The sequence below is a fragment of the Mus caroli genome, chromosome 7 (genome assembly GCF_900094665.2).
Source record: "Mus caroli chromosome 7, CAROLI_EIJ_v1.1, whole genome shotgun sequence".
NCBI lineage: Eukaryota > Metazoa > Chordata > Mammalia > Rodentia > Muridae > Mus > Mus caroli.
The window spans coordinates 102,941,964-102,956,717 of NC_034576.1; the positions used below are offsets into that span (position 1 = coordinate 102,941,964).

General features: G+C 38.6%; 1 protein-coding gene across 1 annotated transcript in view; it reads left to right on the forward strand.

Annotated features, from left to right (window-relative positions):
- Window positions 1–14,714, forward strand: part of Pgm2l1 (phosphoglucomutase 2 like 1) — a 43,889-nt gene extending 29,175 nt beyond the window's left edge. Inside the window, exons 6-14 of the mRNA XM_021167936.2 lie at window positions 2,595–2,788; window positions 4,367–4,556; window positions 4,861–4,958; window positions 5,742–5,919; window positions 8,487–8,580; window positions 9,316–9,445; window positions 9,912–10,101; window positions 12,115–12,248; window positions 14,067–14,714. Of these exons, the coding sequence (XP_021023595.1) occupies window positions 2,595–2,788; window positions 4,367–4,556; window positions 4,861–4,958; window positions 5,742–5,919; window positions 8,487–8,580; window positions 9,316–9,445; window positions 9,912–10,101; window positions 12,115–12,248; window positions 14,067–14,169 (1,311 nt within the window). The 3' untranslated portion in view covers window positions 14,170–14,714. The remainder of the gene's footprint in view (window positions 1–2,594; window positions 2,789–4,366; window positions 4,557–4,860; window positions 4,959–5,741; window positions 5,920–8,486; window positions 8,581–9,315; window positions 9,446–9,911; window positions 10,102–12,114; window positions 12,249–14,066) is intronic.
- Window positions 14,715–14,754: the final 40 nt, after the last annotated feature.

A 14,754-nucleotide genomic window follows, 5' to 3' on the forward strand; every position in this document is an offset into this window, starting at 1 on the left:
TCTCATGAAAGTAAACACAAATATCCTAAAAATACAGAAATTTTGGGAAACTTTTAATTACTTCTACTTTACTAGAGGTTATGGATCTGTTTAAAATTCTTACTTCATCTTTGTTTATCTGTGGTATGTTATATATCAAAAAATTTTTTTTTTTTTTTTTTTTTTTTTTTTTTTTTAGGTTTTCCAGTTTAGTAGAATACAAATTTTTAAAGTATGTCCTCATTCTCTGAATGTCCTCAGTGTCTGTTCTAATGTCCTTTTCATCTTTACTTTGGATTTTTCTCTCTCCATATCTTGGTTAATTTGGCTAAGAGTTTCTTGATCTTGTTGAGTTTTCTTTTCTTTTTCTTTTTTTGAAGATTTATTTATTTATTTTATGTATATGAGTATATTGTCGCTGTCTTCAGACACACCAGCAGAGGGCATCAGATCCCATTACAGATGGTTGTGAGCCACCATGTGGTTGCTAGGAACTGAACTCAGGACCTCTTGAAGAATAATCAGTGCCCTTAACCGCTGAGCCATCTCTCCAGCCCGATCTTGTTGAGTTTTCAAAGAACCAACTCTTTCTTTCATTGATGCTTTGTATTGTTTTTGTTTCTATTCATTGCTTTCTGCCTCAAGTTTGATTATTTCTACTCTTTGGATGTTATTTCTTCCTGCTCTAGAGCTTTTAGGTGTGTTGCTAAGTTGCTAATATGAGATCTCTCAGAGTTTTTTGTTTGCTTGTTTTACCGTAAGGAACTGCCTTTGTTGTGTCCCAGAGGTTTGGGTATGTTGTATTTTCACTTTATTTAATTTAATTCTAAGATGTTCTTAATTTTCTTCTTGATTTTTGTCTTGACCTATTTTTTTAATTGCATATTTTATTTATTTATATTTCAAATGCTATCTCCTTTCCCAGTTTCCCCCAAAACCCTTTATCCCACTCCCCCTCCCCCTGCTTCTATGAAGGTGTTTCCCCACTCACCCACCCACTCCTGCCTCCCTGCCTTCGCATTCCCCTGCACTGGGGCATCGAACCTTCATAGGACCAAGAGCCTCTTCTCCCATTGATGCCCGACAAGGCCATCTGCTACATATATGGCTGGAACCATGGGTCCCTTCATGTGAACTCTTTGGTTAGTGGTTTAGTCTATACCACCCTGAATGCGCCTGATATCGCCTTGACCTATTTTTAATTCAGTAATGAGTTAATCAATTTCTATGAGTTTGTATAATTTCTGCTGTTTCTGTTGTTGATAGGAGAATTTTAAGTCTAATAATCTGTCACATTGCTGTAACAGCTTAGTATGAAGTATATGCACTCAAATGTATTCTACATTTTTCTGTCAGGGTGTAGCAGCAGAGCTGCATGCCATATCCATGATAGAATTAGCATAAATGTTTTCTAATCAAAGTCCCCTCTAGCTCTGAAACCCTATAAAGTCTTAGAATTAACTTTTTGTTGTTGTTGTTGTTTGTTTTTGGAATTGTGTGTGATTGTTCCTGATATTGGTTAAGCTGCTTGATAAATTGGAAACTGGTCAAAATGTATATAGATAATTAACATTATCTATCTTTTCTGATACATAGTTTATTTCCAATACATTATTTTATAATAGATGAGAGGAGAGGCGCTTGGTCCTGTGTAGGCTTGATGCCCCAGTGTTGGGGAATGCGGGGAAGCGGGAGTGGATGGGTTAGTGAGCAGGGCAAGGGGGGGGGGGGGGGATGGGGGGTTTTCGAAGGGGAAATGAGGAAAGGGGATAAAATTTGAAATATAAATAAAATATCTAATAAAAAAAGAAACTAAAAAATAATTTATAATGGAAATGATTTCTTCTGTTTCATATAACTGAGGGTTTTTGTTTTGTTGTTTTGTTTTTTGGCTTTTCGAGACAGGGTTTCTCTGTATAGCCCTGACTGTCCTGGAACTTACTCTGTAGACCATGGACTGGCCTTGAACTCAGAAATCCACCTGCCTCTGTCTCCCAAGTGCTGGGATTAAAGGCCTGCGCCATCACTCGGCCATATAACTGTGTTTATAGTGTAAATCTTTGTGGATATTTCATGGTTTCTTTGTTTTTAAATTTTATTTTAAGTGTATGAATGCTTTGTCTGCATGTATACAGTATCCCCAGTGCAGTGCTAGAAGAGGGCATCAGATCCCCTGAGCCAGAGACTGGAGTTGCAGGTAGTTCTGAGCTGCCATGTACTGGGAATCAAACACAGGTCATCTGCGAGAGCAGCCAGTGCTCTTAGCTAACTGCTGAGCTATCTCTTCAACCCATTTCATGGGGATTTTTATATATTATCTTTAACATATAGTTTTAAATCTAGAGTCTAATTAGACACTAGTGTGTACATGTGAGGTTAGGGTGGTTATACTGATGCCTTAGATTGACTTGTTACTATTCTAAGGTTAGAAATCACACATGATTCTCTGTTGACAAGTCTCTCTGAATTCATTACCATCGATGTAGTTTAGTTTTGGTAAATTAGTCTAACATTTACTTGCCTAATTTGATATTCTTCTTCAAAATACCAAAAATACCAAAGATCATCTCTACTCACATTTTAACTAATTATGGCCATATTTATGTATCATATAGGTTTATTGGGAAACTGGTGCTCAAATCACATCTCCACATGATAAAGAAATTCTGAAATGTATAGAAGAGTGTGTGGAACCCTGGAATGATTCTTGGAATGATAATTTAGTGGACACCAGCCCACTGAAGAAAGATCCTCTGCAGGACATTTGCAAGAAATACATGGAAGATCTGAAAAAGATCTGTTTTTACAGGTATCCAAGTGGGACTGTAGGATAACCTTAGAATATGATTAGCGTATATTCCAGGCCTGGTATAGAAAATGTCCTGAATGAGCTTGGTGTCAGAATCAGTCTCTCTCTTTCCTTCCCTCTCTCTTTCTCCTTCCCTCCCACCCTTCTTGCCTCCCCTGTTCCTCCCTCTCTCCCCTCTAACATGCTAGGAGATACTTGGGGCATGTCACTAACCAAAGATACAAAGTCAACAAGGTGAAGAGTCACTGTAATTAATAGAAAAAAAGAAAGAAAGAAAGTCAGTGGGTTTAGTAATAGTAAGAAAGGACACTGTTGGTTACTTTTGCATATCTGTAGACTGAAATCACTAATTCAGGGCTTTTAATGACTTGCGAATCTCCACTTTTAAAATTGATTAATTTTTATAACTTTTCTTTTCCATGTGTAAATTCCATTTCAGAGTTAAAGAGTTGACTGAAAGAGGAACATTTTTCCAAGAAAAAAAAAGCTACTTTTTTTTTCTGTGCTAGAGATTGAACTCCAGACTTTATACATGCTAGAGGGGCACTCTACCACTGACCTAGCTTCCCAAAATTCAGCTATTAAATGTAGAAAGAATACAATTAAAACATCACAATTTTGTGATCTTGATAATGAACCTTGGCAGCCATCCCCAAAGCTTATAATGGCAATAAATTGATAGGAAATTGCAGATGGACGAATGAGGATGACAGGACACTGATAAATATTAACTGTGAAATTGGCATTGTGGGCTTCCTCTTGTGACTTGGTAGAAAATACACATCTATTCTTGCCAGAGGAATTAGAATAGAATCTAATGTGACCTCTAGATTCAGTGGCCCATTCATAGTAGAAACAGATCAGAGGAATGCACTAATATAAACAAAGGCTGAGATGTAGCTCAGTTAATAGAGCAAGTGCTAGAGTGGGCCAAGCCTTCCCTGGGTTGAATCCCTAGTAATGCACAAACTAGGCATGGCAATATACCATATGATATACCATATCTCAGTGCTTGGAGGCAGGAGGACCAGAAATTCACATTTATCCTCAACTACAAAGAAAGTTTGAAGCCAGTTGGAGATGAGGAAGGGAAAGAAAGAAAAACAAAATATGAAAAAGATGCATAATTTGCATACCAAGATACGGGACATGGTGTAGGGAGAGCAAGGATTAGAGACATAAGGAAAGAACATTTACAAATTAAAAAAGATTTGAGAGGCATAGCAACCAGGTGATATTTTTAGACACTTGGAGAAAATGTGAACATGGATATTAGAAACATTTAAAAATTATTGTTCAGGGTTTTTAGCTGTTATAATGAATATAATTGTGTTTTTGAATACTAAAGTATTTTGTGCAAAATAATACAATTTTTGAAGAAGCAAAGCCAGCCTGACAGAAGTGACATGCTGAAACTAGTTGCCAAGTATATATGCATGTTGGGTGTTCTCCTTATGGTTATTTTGAAAGCTTCATGGGTATTATGAAATATTTGCTATTTATTTTTTATAAATTTTGTTTATTATAGGAAGTGGTTAGTAAATGGTAATTAAGGGTGTGTCTGATTTTCCTTTACAGGGACTTAAATTCAAAGACCACTTTGAAATTTGTTCATACCTCCTTTCATGGAGTTGGACATGACTACGTGCAGTTGGCTTTTCAAGTATTTGGTTTTAAGCCTCCAATTCCAGTCCCAGAACAGAAAGATCCAGATCCAGACTTTTCTACTGTTAAATGTCCAAACCCTGAAGAAGGAGAATCTGTGCTGGTATTGTTTTTAAATTCAAATGATTCTTAGCTTACCAACCATCAGACTAGCCGGGTCTAAGTGACACATGAGAGATGACGTACATGCTTTCCTCGTGCTCTGCAGTGAGCTCCCTAGTGTTAAATTATACTGGAGCAATAAGGAGTTTTGTTGGAAATTTCTGTAGAAAATGGCCTTAGTTCAAACTCTCTAGACTGCATGCTTTTTGAAATTCATATCACTGACGTAGTGTCTAATTTTAGGAACAAGAACATTGGATTTAGGTTCTTTAGTATAACCTAGCCTTTTGGGGTCACTGTTTTAGGAACTGTCCCTGAGACTGGCAGAGAAAGAAAATGCCCGGATAGTGCTAGCCACAGATCCTGATGCCGACCGGCTGGCTGTGGCGGAACTTCAGGAGAAGTAAGTAATTTGAGCTTCAGCCCTCCATGGAACATCGACATCACCTCCTCCTCCTCCTCCCAAGAACTGAGGCTTGCCATAAAAGAGGGCGTGTAAAGATTCTAAGAGCAGAGGTAGTAAGTGACTACAAGACATCTGTGTTTTCAGGACACAGCAGGTCAGCTGCATGTATGAACTCAGAGCACTGGTGGAGAGGCAGGAGACTCGTGGAGCTCATTGGCTAGCCAGCCTAGCTGAATTGATGATCTCCAGGTTTAGTGAAAGCCCTCTCTCAGAAAATAAGGCAGAGAACTGGAGAGATGGCTTAGTGATTCGGTGCACATCCTTCTGTCCTTCTCTTTCTGAAGTCCTCGGTTAGGTTCCAAGTACTCACATCAGATGACTCACAGCTAGCTGTCTATGCTTCAGTTCCAGGGAATCTAACACCCTCTTCTGGTTTCCACAGGCATTACAGAGATGCGCACATACAGGAAAACAAGTACACAAATACACACAGAAATAAAGATAAATGAAATTTAAAGTATATTTAAAAACAAAGTTGCAAGTAATATAGGAAATCACTCAATGTTCACTTCCGGCTTCCATACATATGCACATACATGTGTGCACACACAGGTACACATGTATACTACACACCAAAAGACGGAATAAAAGTTTTGTCAAAAGTTCCATATAATAGAATTTGGGGTTTCCCATCTAAAGGAAGGTGGTTTGAAGCTACAAGTCAGAAAGTTTTCGTGAAAGCTATGAAGGTCTTGACTTTGAATTGTATTCTCTCTGCAGTGGCCATTGGAAAGTTTTCACAGGAAATGAGTTGGCAGCTTTGTTTGGGTGGTGGATGTTTGATTGCTGGAAGAAAAACAAACCAAACGCCGATGTGAAGAATGTTTACATGCTAGCCACCACTGTCTCTTCTAAAATTTTAAAGGCAATTGCACTTAAAGAAGGATTTCATTTTGAAGTAAGAATGAAGCAGACTTCATGAGAAGTCTGCATGCTACTTTGCTAAACATCTCTGTAAAGGCATCTCTGTGCCAAACTGACTTTCGTTGATCTCACTGATAACTCTACCTGTTCTCTACCTCTGTTTATTTGAAAATATCATGCTTGCTTGATATTTTTGATAATGTAGACATCCTAGCCAAAATCATTTAGTATGTGAATTTCTGACTAAGATGAAATGTTCTTTAAGACATTATACTAACATTTCTTATTCCATGTAGTATTATCTGGGAATGTCATATGGGAACATATAACATTTTAGACCGGGAAAATCTAGGTTATTAGTAATGTAGACTTCGGAAAACTATAGATCTCATTGAGTCTTCGCTTCTACTCATCAAATACAGAATTATGACTCGTTACTTTAAGTGTAACTCTGAAATGCAAACGAAGACCCAATGACTCTATATCTAGAAATTACAGTAGTGACTCTCAGGCTGGATCATTAAGTTTTGTGACCCTCAGGCAGGCAGTGACCGTGAACTTATGACAGTCAGTTTTTTGCAGCCTCTTGGACTAATGTCAATTAAGTTGTCTTCTGTCGTTTTTGTCATCATCAGGCTATGGGTCATAATACTAATTGGATCTAGCTACTAATTGTAATTAGATTTGAGAGGTTTTCGTCTGATAAGTTACTGTCCAATTGCAAGACGTGCCCTACTTTAAGTGTTACTAGAGAGGGCACATCGTGCACACTAATTACCATCACTAATCCGTTTCCTAGTTCACCTTTCTGCTTTCTTTCAAAAACAAGAAATAGAAGTAGAAAATCCAACACTACCCTCAGTAAAGACAAACAAATGTATAATATTGTTCTTTAGAATAAAGTTTCCTTTATGCTCGGGATATATTTTTTGCTATAGACAAGGAAAATGTTAACATCATAATTCAGAATCTTAGGCTTGAATAAAATTTCAGTATCTCCTAGTATTTTTAGTTTCTTCTAGTTTTTAGACAGGTGAAAGAATATTCTGGGCTGAAGAGATGGCTTAGTGGGTAAAGTTTTGCTTTGCACTCCTGGGAACTTGAGTTTGAAACCCCAGACTCCATGAGGAGTTGGATACAGTATTACATGCATGGAATTCTCATTCTCCTGGGAAAACATGGGGTTGGGGATGGGAGAATCCTTCTGAAGCTCAGAGGCCAGCTGTCCCAGTGAATGCAGTAGCAAGCAATGAAGAGACCCTGCTTTAAATAAGGTTGAAAGATGAGGACTAACTCCCTATGTTGTCCTTTAAAGTCCACACGTGGACCGTGGCACACATATACCCTCATTCACATGAGCATGCATGTGTGTACATGCACACCCATCATAAATAACAGAAAAGAAAAAATGACTATTGTGCTTGTTAAACACAAATAAAAAATTAGAAGATGCTGAAACTTTATTCAAGACGAAGATTCTAGATGATGTTAACATTTTCCTTGTGTAGAGCAAAAAGATATATCCTGAGCATAAAGGAAATTTGATTCTAAGGAGCAATATTAATAAGTTTGTTTTTACTGAGGGTGGTGCTGGCTTTTCTCTTTTTTTTTTTTAAAGATTTATTTATTTATTATATGTAAGTACACTGTAGCTGCCTTCAGACACTCCATAAGAGGGAGTCAAATCTCATTACAGATGGTTGTGAGCCACCATGTGGTTGCTGGGATTTGAACTCAGGACCTTCTGAAGAGCAGTCAGTGCTCTTAACCACCGAGCCATCTCTCCAGCCCGGTGTTGGCTTTTCTATTTCTAGTGTTTTGTTGTTGTTTTAAGAGAAAGCAGAGAAGTAAATTAGGAAGCAGATTAGTGAGGGTAAGCTCTAGAATTAGTGTGCATGATGTGCTCTCGCTGTTAACACTAAAGCAGGACATGTCTTGAATTGGACAGTAACTCATCAGATGAAAAACCTTCAAATCTAATTACAAAAAGGGCTTGTAAAGGCTTTGTGTGTGCCACAGTGTTGTGGAATGGTTCAAGCCGTTCAAGCTGGTGGTGTGCTTATGTCCCTAAAAACTTGATTACTCGAGAAGACTAAATCACATCCTTCACGAGTGCTCATATTAAGGTTATAATGCACTTAAAGGACAGCAGTTGCTTCAGGAAAGCAATACAATTAAACTCTGCCTCCATCCCTTATGTGCAGTCTTGGGAAGAGTCATCTCTAAGCTTCTGTGATGGCAATAATGTTTGTAAGCATTAGAAGGGATGATGTGGAGCACCCATCACAGCACTTAGTAGGCAGTAGATGATTGTAGCACATGTCTACACACACATACCTCGCATTTTGAATCTGTATTTATCACCACTTATAAACATGTTATATTTGATGTAAATCACCTGCTGCTCTGCTAGTGGGTCATTAGTTGTGCCTGTGTGTGTGGTTATGTTAGCTTGAGACTATCTATCTACTACTATATAAATCTTTATGGACCAAGGACTGTGATAGAACTCACTATGCATGAGCTCTGTGTTTAGAAATGAGCTCTTTAATATGTGTTCATCAGAGTCAGTTAACTGGAGTGGCTTCCTCTACATTTCAGGAAACATTACCAGGCTTTAAATGGATTGGAAGTAGGATAAAAGACCTCCTAGGAAATGGAAAAGAAGTCCTTTTTGCATTTGAAGAGTCTATTGGTATGTAGTAAATACTAATAATCTTTTCTCGTGCTTGAAAGCATTTAAAATACAGTAATTCTGTAGAGAGGAGACATTTACTTTCTGGCTATAATTTTGAGTTGCAAAAATGCAGAGATGCATGCCTAGCAGTATATATGCCTGCAAGTGGGCAGTAGCTCGTCAGATGAAAACCCCTCAGATCTGATTACAGAGAAGGACTTGGTAAAGGCTTTGAGTAGCCATGGTGTTAGTGAAAGATACACACAGTTTAAGTACATGTTGTGCTTATGTTTCCTTTCTAAAAACTTTGATTACCTAAAAGGACTGAGTCACGTTTTCCGTCAGAGAAGAACTTAAGGATCCCTGAATATATTGTTAGTAGACTCTGATGGAGCTGGGGTTTTGGTTGTTGTTGTCGTCGTATTTTGTGGTTCATGTCGGTATTTTTTGGGTTTTGTTTTTATTTTGAGAAAAGGTCTTGGCAGTCACAGCCTAGACTGGCCTTGAACTCCCAACTCAGCCCCTGAGTGCTGAGATTTAGTCATACATTATCACACCTGGCTTGACCCTGAGTGCTGAGATTTAGTCATACGTTATCACACCTGGCTTGACCCTGAGTGCTGAGATTTAGTCATTCATTATCACACCTGGCTTGACCCTGTGCTCTTCAGTTCCCTGGTCAGGGAAGAAGTCTAGAACTGGAAAGTGTAGTGGAGGTTTCCCTCTTTTCTAAAGACACCGTATAACCCTCAGGCTTTCTGTGTGGAACCTCCGTGTTGGACAAAGATGGAGTGAGTGCAGCTGTTGTTGTTGCTGAAATGGCCTCTTTCCTGGATACCAGGAAGGTAACACTGATGGAGCAACTGACAAAAGTGTATGAAATGTGAGTTCTCATGTGATCGCACAACAGACCTGCCTTGCTTGCTGTTTGGTCGGTTGGCTGGTTGGTTGGTTGGTTGGTTGGTTGGTTGGCTGGCTGGCTGGTTGGTTGGTTGGTTGGTTGGTTTGGGGTTCTTTTCTTAGTTTGTTTTTGAGGAACAGATTCCTTCCTTCCCTCTCCCCCACCCCCTTTCCTTCTTCTTTCTTTTAAAGATAAGATTACTCTGTGCAGCTCTGAGTGTCCTAGACTCACTCTGTAGACCAAGTTGGCCTCGAACTCATGGAGATCTGCCTGCATCTACCACCCAAGTGCTGGAATTAAAACATGTGCCACCTTTTCCTGACTATATTTTTTTACTATTAATATTATCAGTATCACTTTCTATAAAAATATTATGTTGGCTTATCTTTAATATGCACGTGCCCAAAAGTTCCCTAGAATCTGACTTTAACTTTAAATCTTTGTGCAGATACGGTTATCATATGTCCAAAACTTCATATTTCTTGTGTTATGATCCACCTACCATCAAAACCATATTTGAAAGGATTCGCAATTTTGAGTCTCCAAAGGAATATCCAAAATTTTGTGGGGCTTTTGCTATTTTGCATGTACGGGACATAACCACTGGATACGATAGCAGCCAGCCAAATAAGAAATCAGTAAGTACCTTTTCTTTTTACAAACAATGAAGACAATTTAATAACTCAAGTCACCAAAAAATTCTAAAGCTGCAATAAGTTTCACATGAGATCCAAGCCAGTGTGCTCATGTTTACTTGTTGACAGTGGTTAAGTTTAGAAGCAGCCAGATGAAAGAGACATACAGGCAAGGTTCTACAAGTGGAGGCCTGGGCAAAACCTCCTAAGCCAGTAGTCCTCAGCCTTCCTAATGCTGCAGCCCTTTAATACAGCCTCATGTTGTGGTGACCCCCAACCATAAAATTATCGTGTTGCTACTTTGTAACTATAATTTTGCTGCTCTTATGAATCACAGTGTAAATATTTGATATGTGAACTCCAAAGGGTTGGAAACCCACAGATTGAGAGCAGCTATTGTAAGCACTGTCCAGGTGTACCACCTTCCCAGCATTCTGTGTGTTCAGCTAGAAGTTGAAACCCCAGAAAACACCTCTTTAAAAAACAACTGAACAAACAAAACCACCACCACCAACAACAAAAAACTTGTCATAAAAAAAAAAAGTGTCATAATTCATGGTGTATAGTAAAAGAGTGGCCTCTAGTTTCTCGAGGGGAGGACCTGTTGTTTTGTGCCAGACTATTTTCAAGTGCACTAACTGGTCTCTGGCTTGATACTTATTACTCCCCAAATAATCATCTGTGCTGCTGCTGGTACAGAGGGAAGAGGGCTGGAGAAGAGGGACCCACGAAGAGGAGGAAGCGAGGGAGGGAGTGCGCAGTGAGGATGAATGATACGGGAGCATGACGTCTAAAGACTTCAGAGCCCTGCTGCAGCTTCCTGATTTTAACATGCTTCCAACCTGGCTCTCCATACCTCTAGACCAATAGAACTGAGTCTTTCTTTCTTTCTTTCTTTCTTTCTTTCTTTCTTTCTTTCTTTCTTTCTTTCTTTTGTTGTTGTTCGGTTTTTTGTTTTTGGTTTTTTGATTTTTTGGTTTGTTGAGACAGGGTTTCTCTGTGTAGCCCTGGCTGTCCTGGAACTCACTNTGTAGACCAGGCTGGCCTCGAACTCAGAAATCCGCCTGCCTCTGCCTCCCGAGTGCTGGGATNAAAGGTGTGCGCCACCACGCCCGGCGAACTGAAGATTTCTTAAACACATATGCGTTAGGTTTTTCTGTATTTTGAGTCAACTTGTTTGCCTCAGTTTACCTTTTCTCCTTTCTGCTGTAGGCTCATACCTCACCATTACTTAAGGTTTAATTAAGGCAAGAGCGGATGGTGACAGGGCACTTACCTAGAATGCTTGAGGCTTAAAACTTAAGGCAAATGTTACATCCTCCTTTGGAATTCCAGGTCCCATAATCAGTTTTTACAGAATGAGTGATTGTGTAACCTTTGGGTTGTGTATTAGTGTTTTGTTGATGTCTACGTATGTCACTGTTGCATTGCACGTGGCAGGTCCATTTCCTCAGTACCTCTCAATGCTCCCACCTCTGTGGTATATGTTCAATAGACACTTACATGATAAGTTCTTACTTTCATTTTATTGTAATTATGATGATAACTGTTAGCTTAAGTTCCATTTGTAATGTTCAAATGTTGTTTCAGTACTCTAATAGTGTATTTAATCCGTGTTTGCATCTTACCCATTTTAAATAATTTTGGTATTCTTTGAAAATTCCATACATGTATACAACATATTTTGATCTTATCCACCCCCGGTCCCTCATTCCAACTCTCTCTGGGATCCACCAACCCATCTTCCTCAAGACTTTATGTCCTCTTTTTTCATCTTAAATTTCAAAGCATGTAGTATGCTTATATTATTATATAACAGATTTCTTTAACCTTGATAAATTGAAATTCTGTACTCATTAAACAACTTTACACACTCATCTCCCAAATCTTGGCAATGACCAGTCAGTCCACTTTGCTTCTGTGATGTAGATACCTTAGGTACTTCCTGCAACTGTGGTATATTTTATAGTTCTTGAAAATGAAGATATAGGTATTAAACTATTGCATTTTGAATAGATCCTGCCTGTGAGTAAAAACAGCCAAATGATTACATTTACCTTCCAAAACGGCTGTGTCGCTACTCTCCGAACAAGTGGGACAGAACCAAAGATAAAGTATTATGCAGAGATGTGTGCATCGCCTGGCCAGAGGTGAGAATTGATTCTTTTGGATATATATGTAGAAGCTTTATTGACATACAACTTACATACCGTAGAGTTCCCACATTCAGTGGTTTTTAATATCTCGAGCTGTGTGACCATCACTACAATCAACTTTAGAACATTTTTATAACTCTAAAAAGAGTTCCTTTAGAGGTTCTTTCCAGCCCTAAGCAGTCACTGGTCCACTGTCCTTTCCTAAGATCTGCTTATGCTGGTTTTTCTTCATGTTTTGAACACTCTGAAAGAGGTAGGGAGGGTTTATTTGAGGTCATGCTTTTTGAGGTTTTGGTTCACAGTTGTCTGGACTCAAGACAAGAATGAACATACTGTCACATGTGGAGGAAGAAGAGATCAGGTAAAACTTTCAAAAACATAGCCCAGGGACCTATTTCCTTCAGGTACATTCTACCCCAGATAGCACCGCTATCTGAAGATCGCATCTATATCACCTGAGTCTGTAAGGGACTTTTCAGATTTACCCCATAACAGGACATTTTATTTATAAATGAAAGAAGACATTATGTGGTCTTTAGTGGCTAAAATCATCCTTTGTCCCCAAATATTCTACTCATTGTGGACATGCAGATGATTACTTCTTAAACTATTAGAATGGTGCAATTATGAGCAATTGTGACTGAGTTTGCGTGGTGTATGCTTTCATTTTTCTTGGATAGATATGTAGAAGTAGGATTTCTGGGCCCTAAGGTAAATATGTTTTACCTTTTGAGAAACTGCCAGACTCTTTCCCAAAGAAGCTGTATCGTTGGGAATTGAATATCAAAATTGTAGTGAATTTCTTTCTTGGGAAGTCTGAGCTTTAGTATAAAGAAATGATATGTTAAATCTTGTTTTTTGTATCTGCCATGGTTTTGCTTAATCTGTCAGTTCATTTTCTAAAAACATGGGTTCGGTTTGTCACAAATTGTTGATCTTTTTAATGAACATACCAAAAGTTATTTAAAAGTATTTCTTTTGATTATGTCCTTCACTGATCAGTGAATTTGGGGGACGATTTCTCTTTTAATTGTCTTGAGGACACAACTAGGGTATGTTAGTTTGTATTTCCCTGTGCCCATGTACTAAAACTGTATTTCTACTGGAGAGGAAAAGGACCCTCATGTTCAGAGCAGATCCAAATAATTTTAGGTCAAAATGAGGAATTATTAAAGTAATAGAAATGGGTTTGTTATCTGGCTTGTAAATGGCCATGAAGGTGGGTACAGAGGCTTCTACAGGAATGTGTGGCCTGCAGCAATGCTTCAGTGATGATTCACAGGGAACGCCTGTAAGTGTAGAGTGATTTTTTTTTTAAATAAATACCTTATTCTTTTTCTTCTTTTTTTAAGACAAGCTCTCACAGTCACAGAGATCACCTGCCTCTGCCTCCCCAGTGAGTGCCAGGACTGCTTTCTGATACCTGAAAGATATTTGTATTGTTCAGTATCTTCTGTACTGAATGTCCTTCAGTATCTCAGAAAGCCATTTCTAATAATACGTGCTATTGGCATTCTGAGCTATTAAATTGATTAACCTAGGAAAATTCATTGGCCACTGTGAACTCACACTCTATCATGGCCGGAAGACATCCGAGTAATGCAGTCCAGTGTTAGCTTGTGACTGTTGTTTTATGTATGAATTTTTAAAGAGTCTTCTTTGTTTTATTTCAACTGGGTGAATTTCTCTTTTGTTTGCCGATTATCTAGCTGTCCTGTCAGATATGTGCCTTCCTTAAAAGTGAAAATGATTTAAATAAATGTTAAGGCTATAAAAATAAGAATTTTAACTGTTTTTGTCTTTTTCCCTCAGTGACACTACCTTCCTGGAAGAAGAATTAAAGAAACTCATTGACGCACTGATAGAGAATTTTCTTGAGCCCAGTAAGAACGCACTGGTCTGGCGCTCTGTGTAGGGCACATCAGTACATTATGACTTTGCACTGACATATGGAACGAAACCTCCAAGAACTCCACTCAGTGAACCTTGTGTTAGAATTCTCTCATCTGCCAAGTTATCTTTTCCCTTTTCTTTCCTGTGTTCAGCTGGCTAAGTAGATTATATACATTTGAAATGAAAATATTTGGATATGAGTCAAATATTTTCATAATCTTAAGTGACAGTCATTACAGTGAAAGTGTTCCAGTGGCACGCTGTTCTTCCTGTATCACAAACAGTACACAAGTGAGTTTTCTTATTGAACTGTGGTTAAGCTTAGTTACGTATCTTGTAATTGTGTATAGCATGGTTTAAAAGAAGTCAAACATTATATAACTATAGGGTTAGTTAAGGAAATTATTTCTTAAAGGTGTTTGTGGCTGGGAGTACTGTTCCTGCCTGTTTTTCAAATTAGAAACCCAGCTTGGTGGCATATTCCTGCCATCACAGCCCTTAGGAGGCTGAGGCAGGAGGATCATTAGTTAGTTTATGGCCAGCCTGGGCTGCACAGTAATTCTTTGTCTAGGAAAGGAGAGAGGGAGGGAGGGAGGGAGGGAGGGAG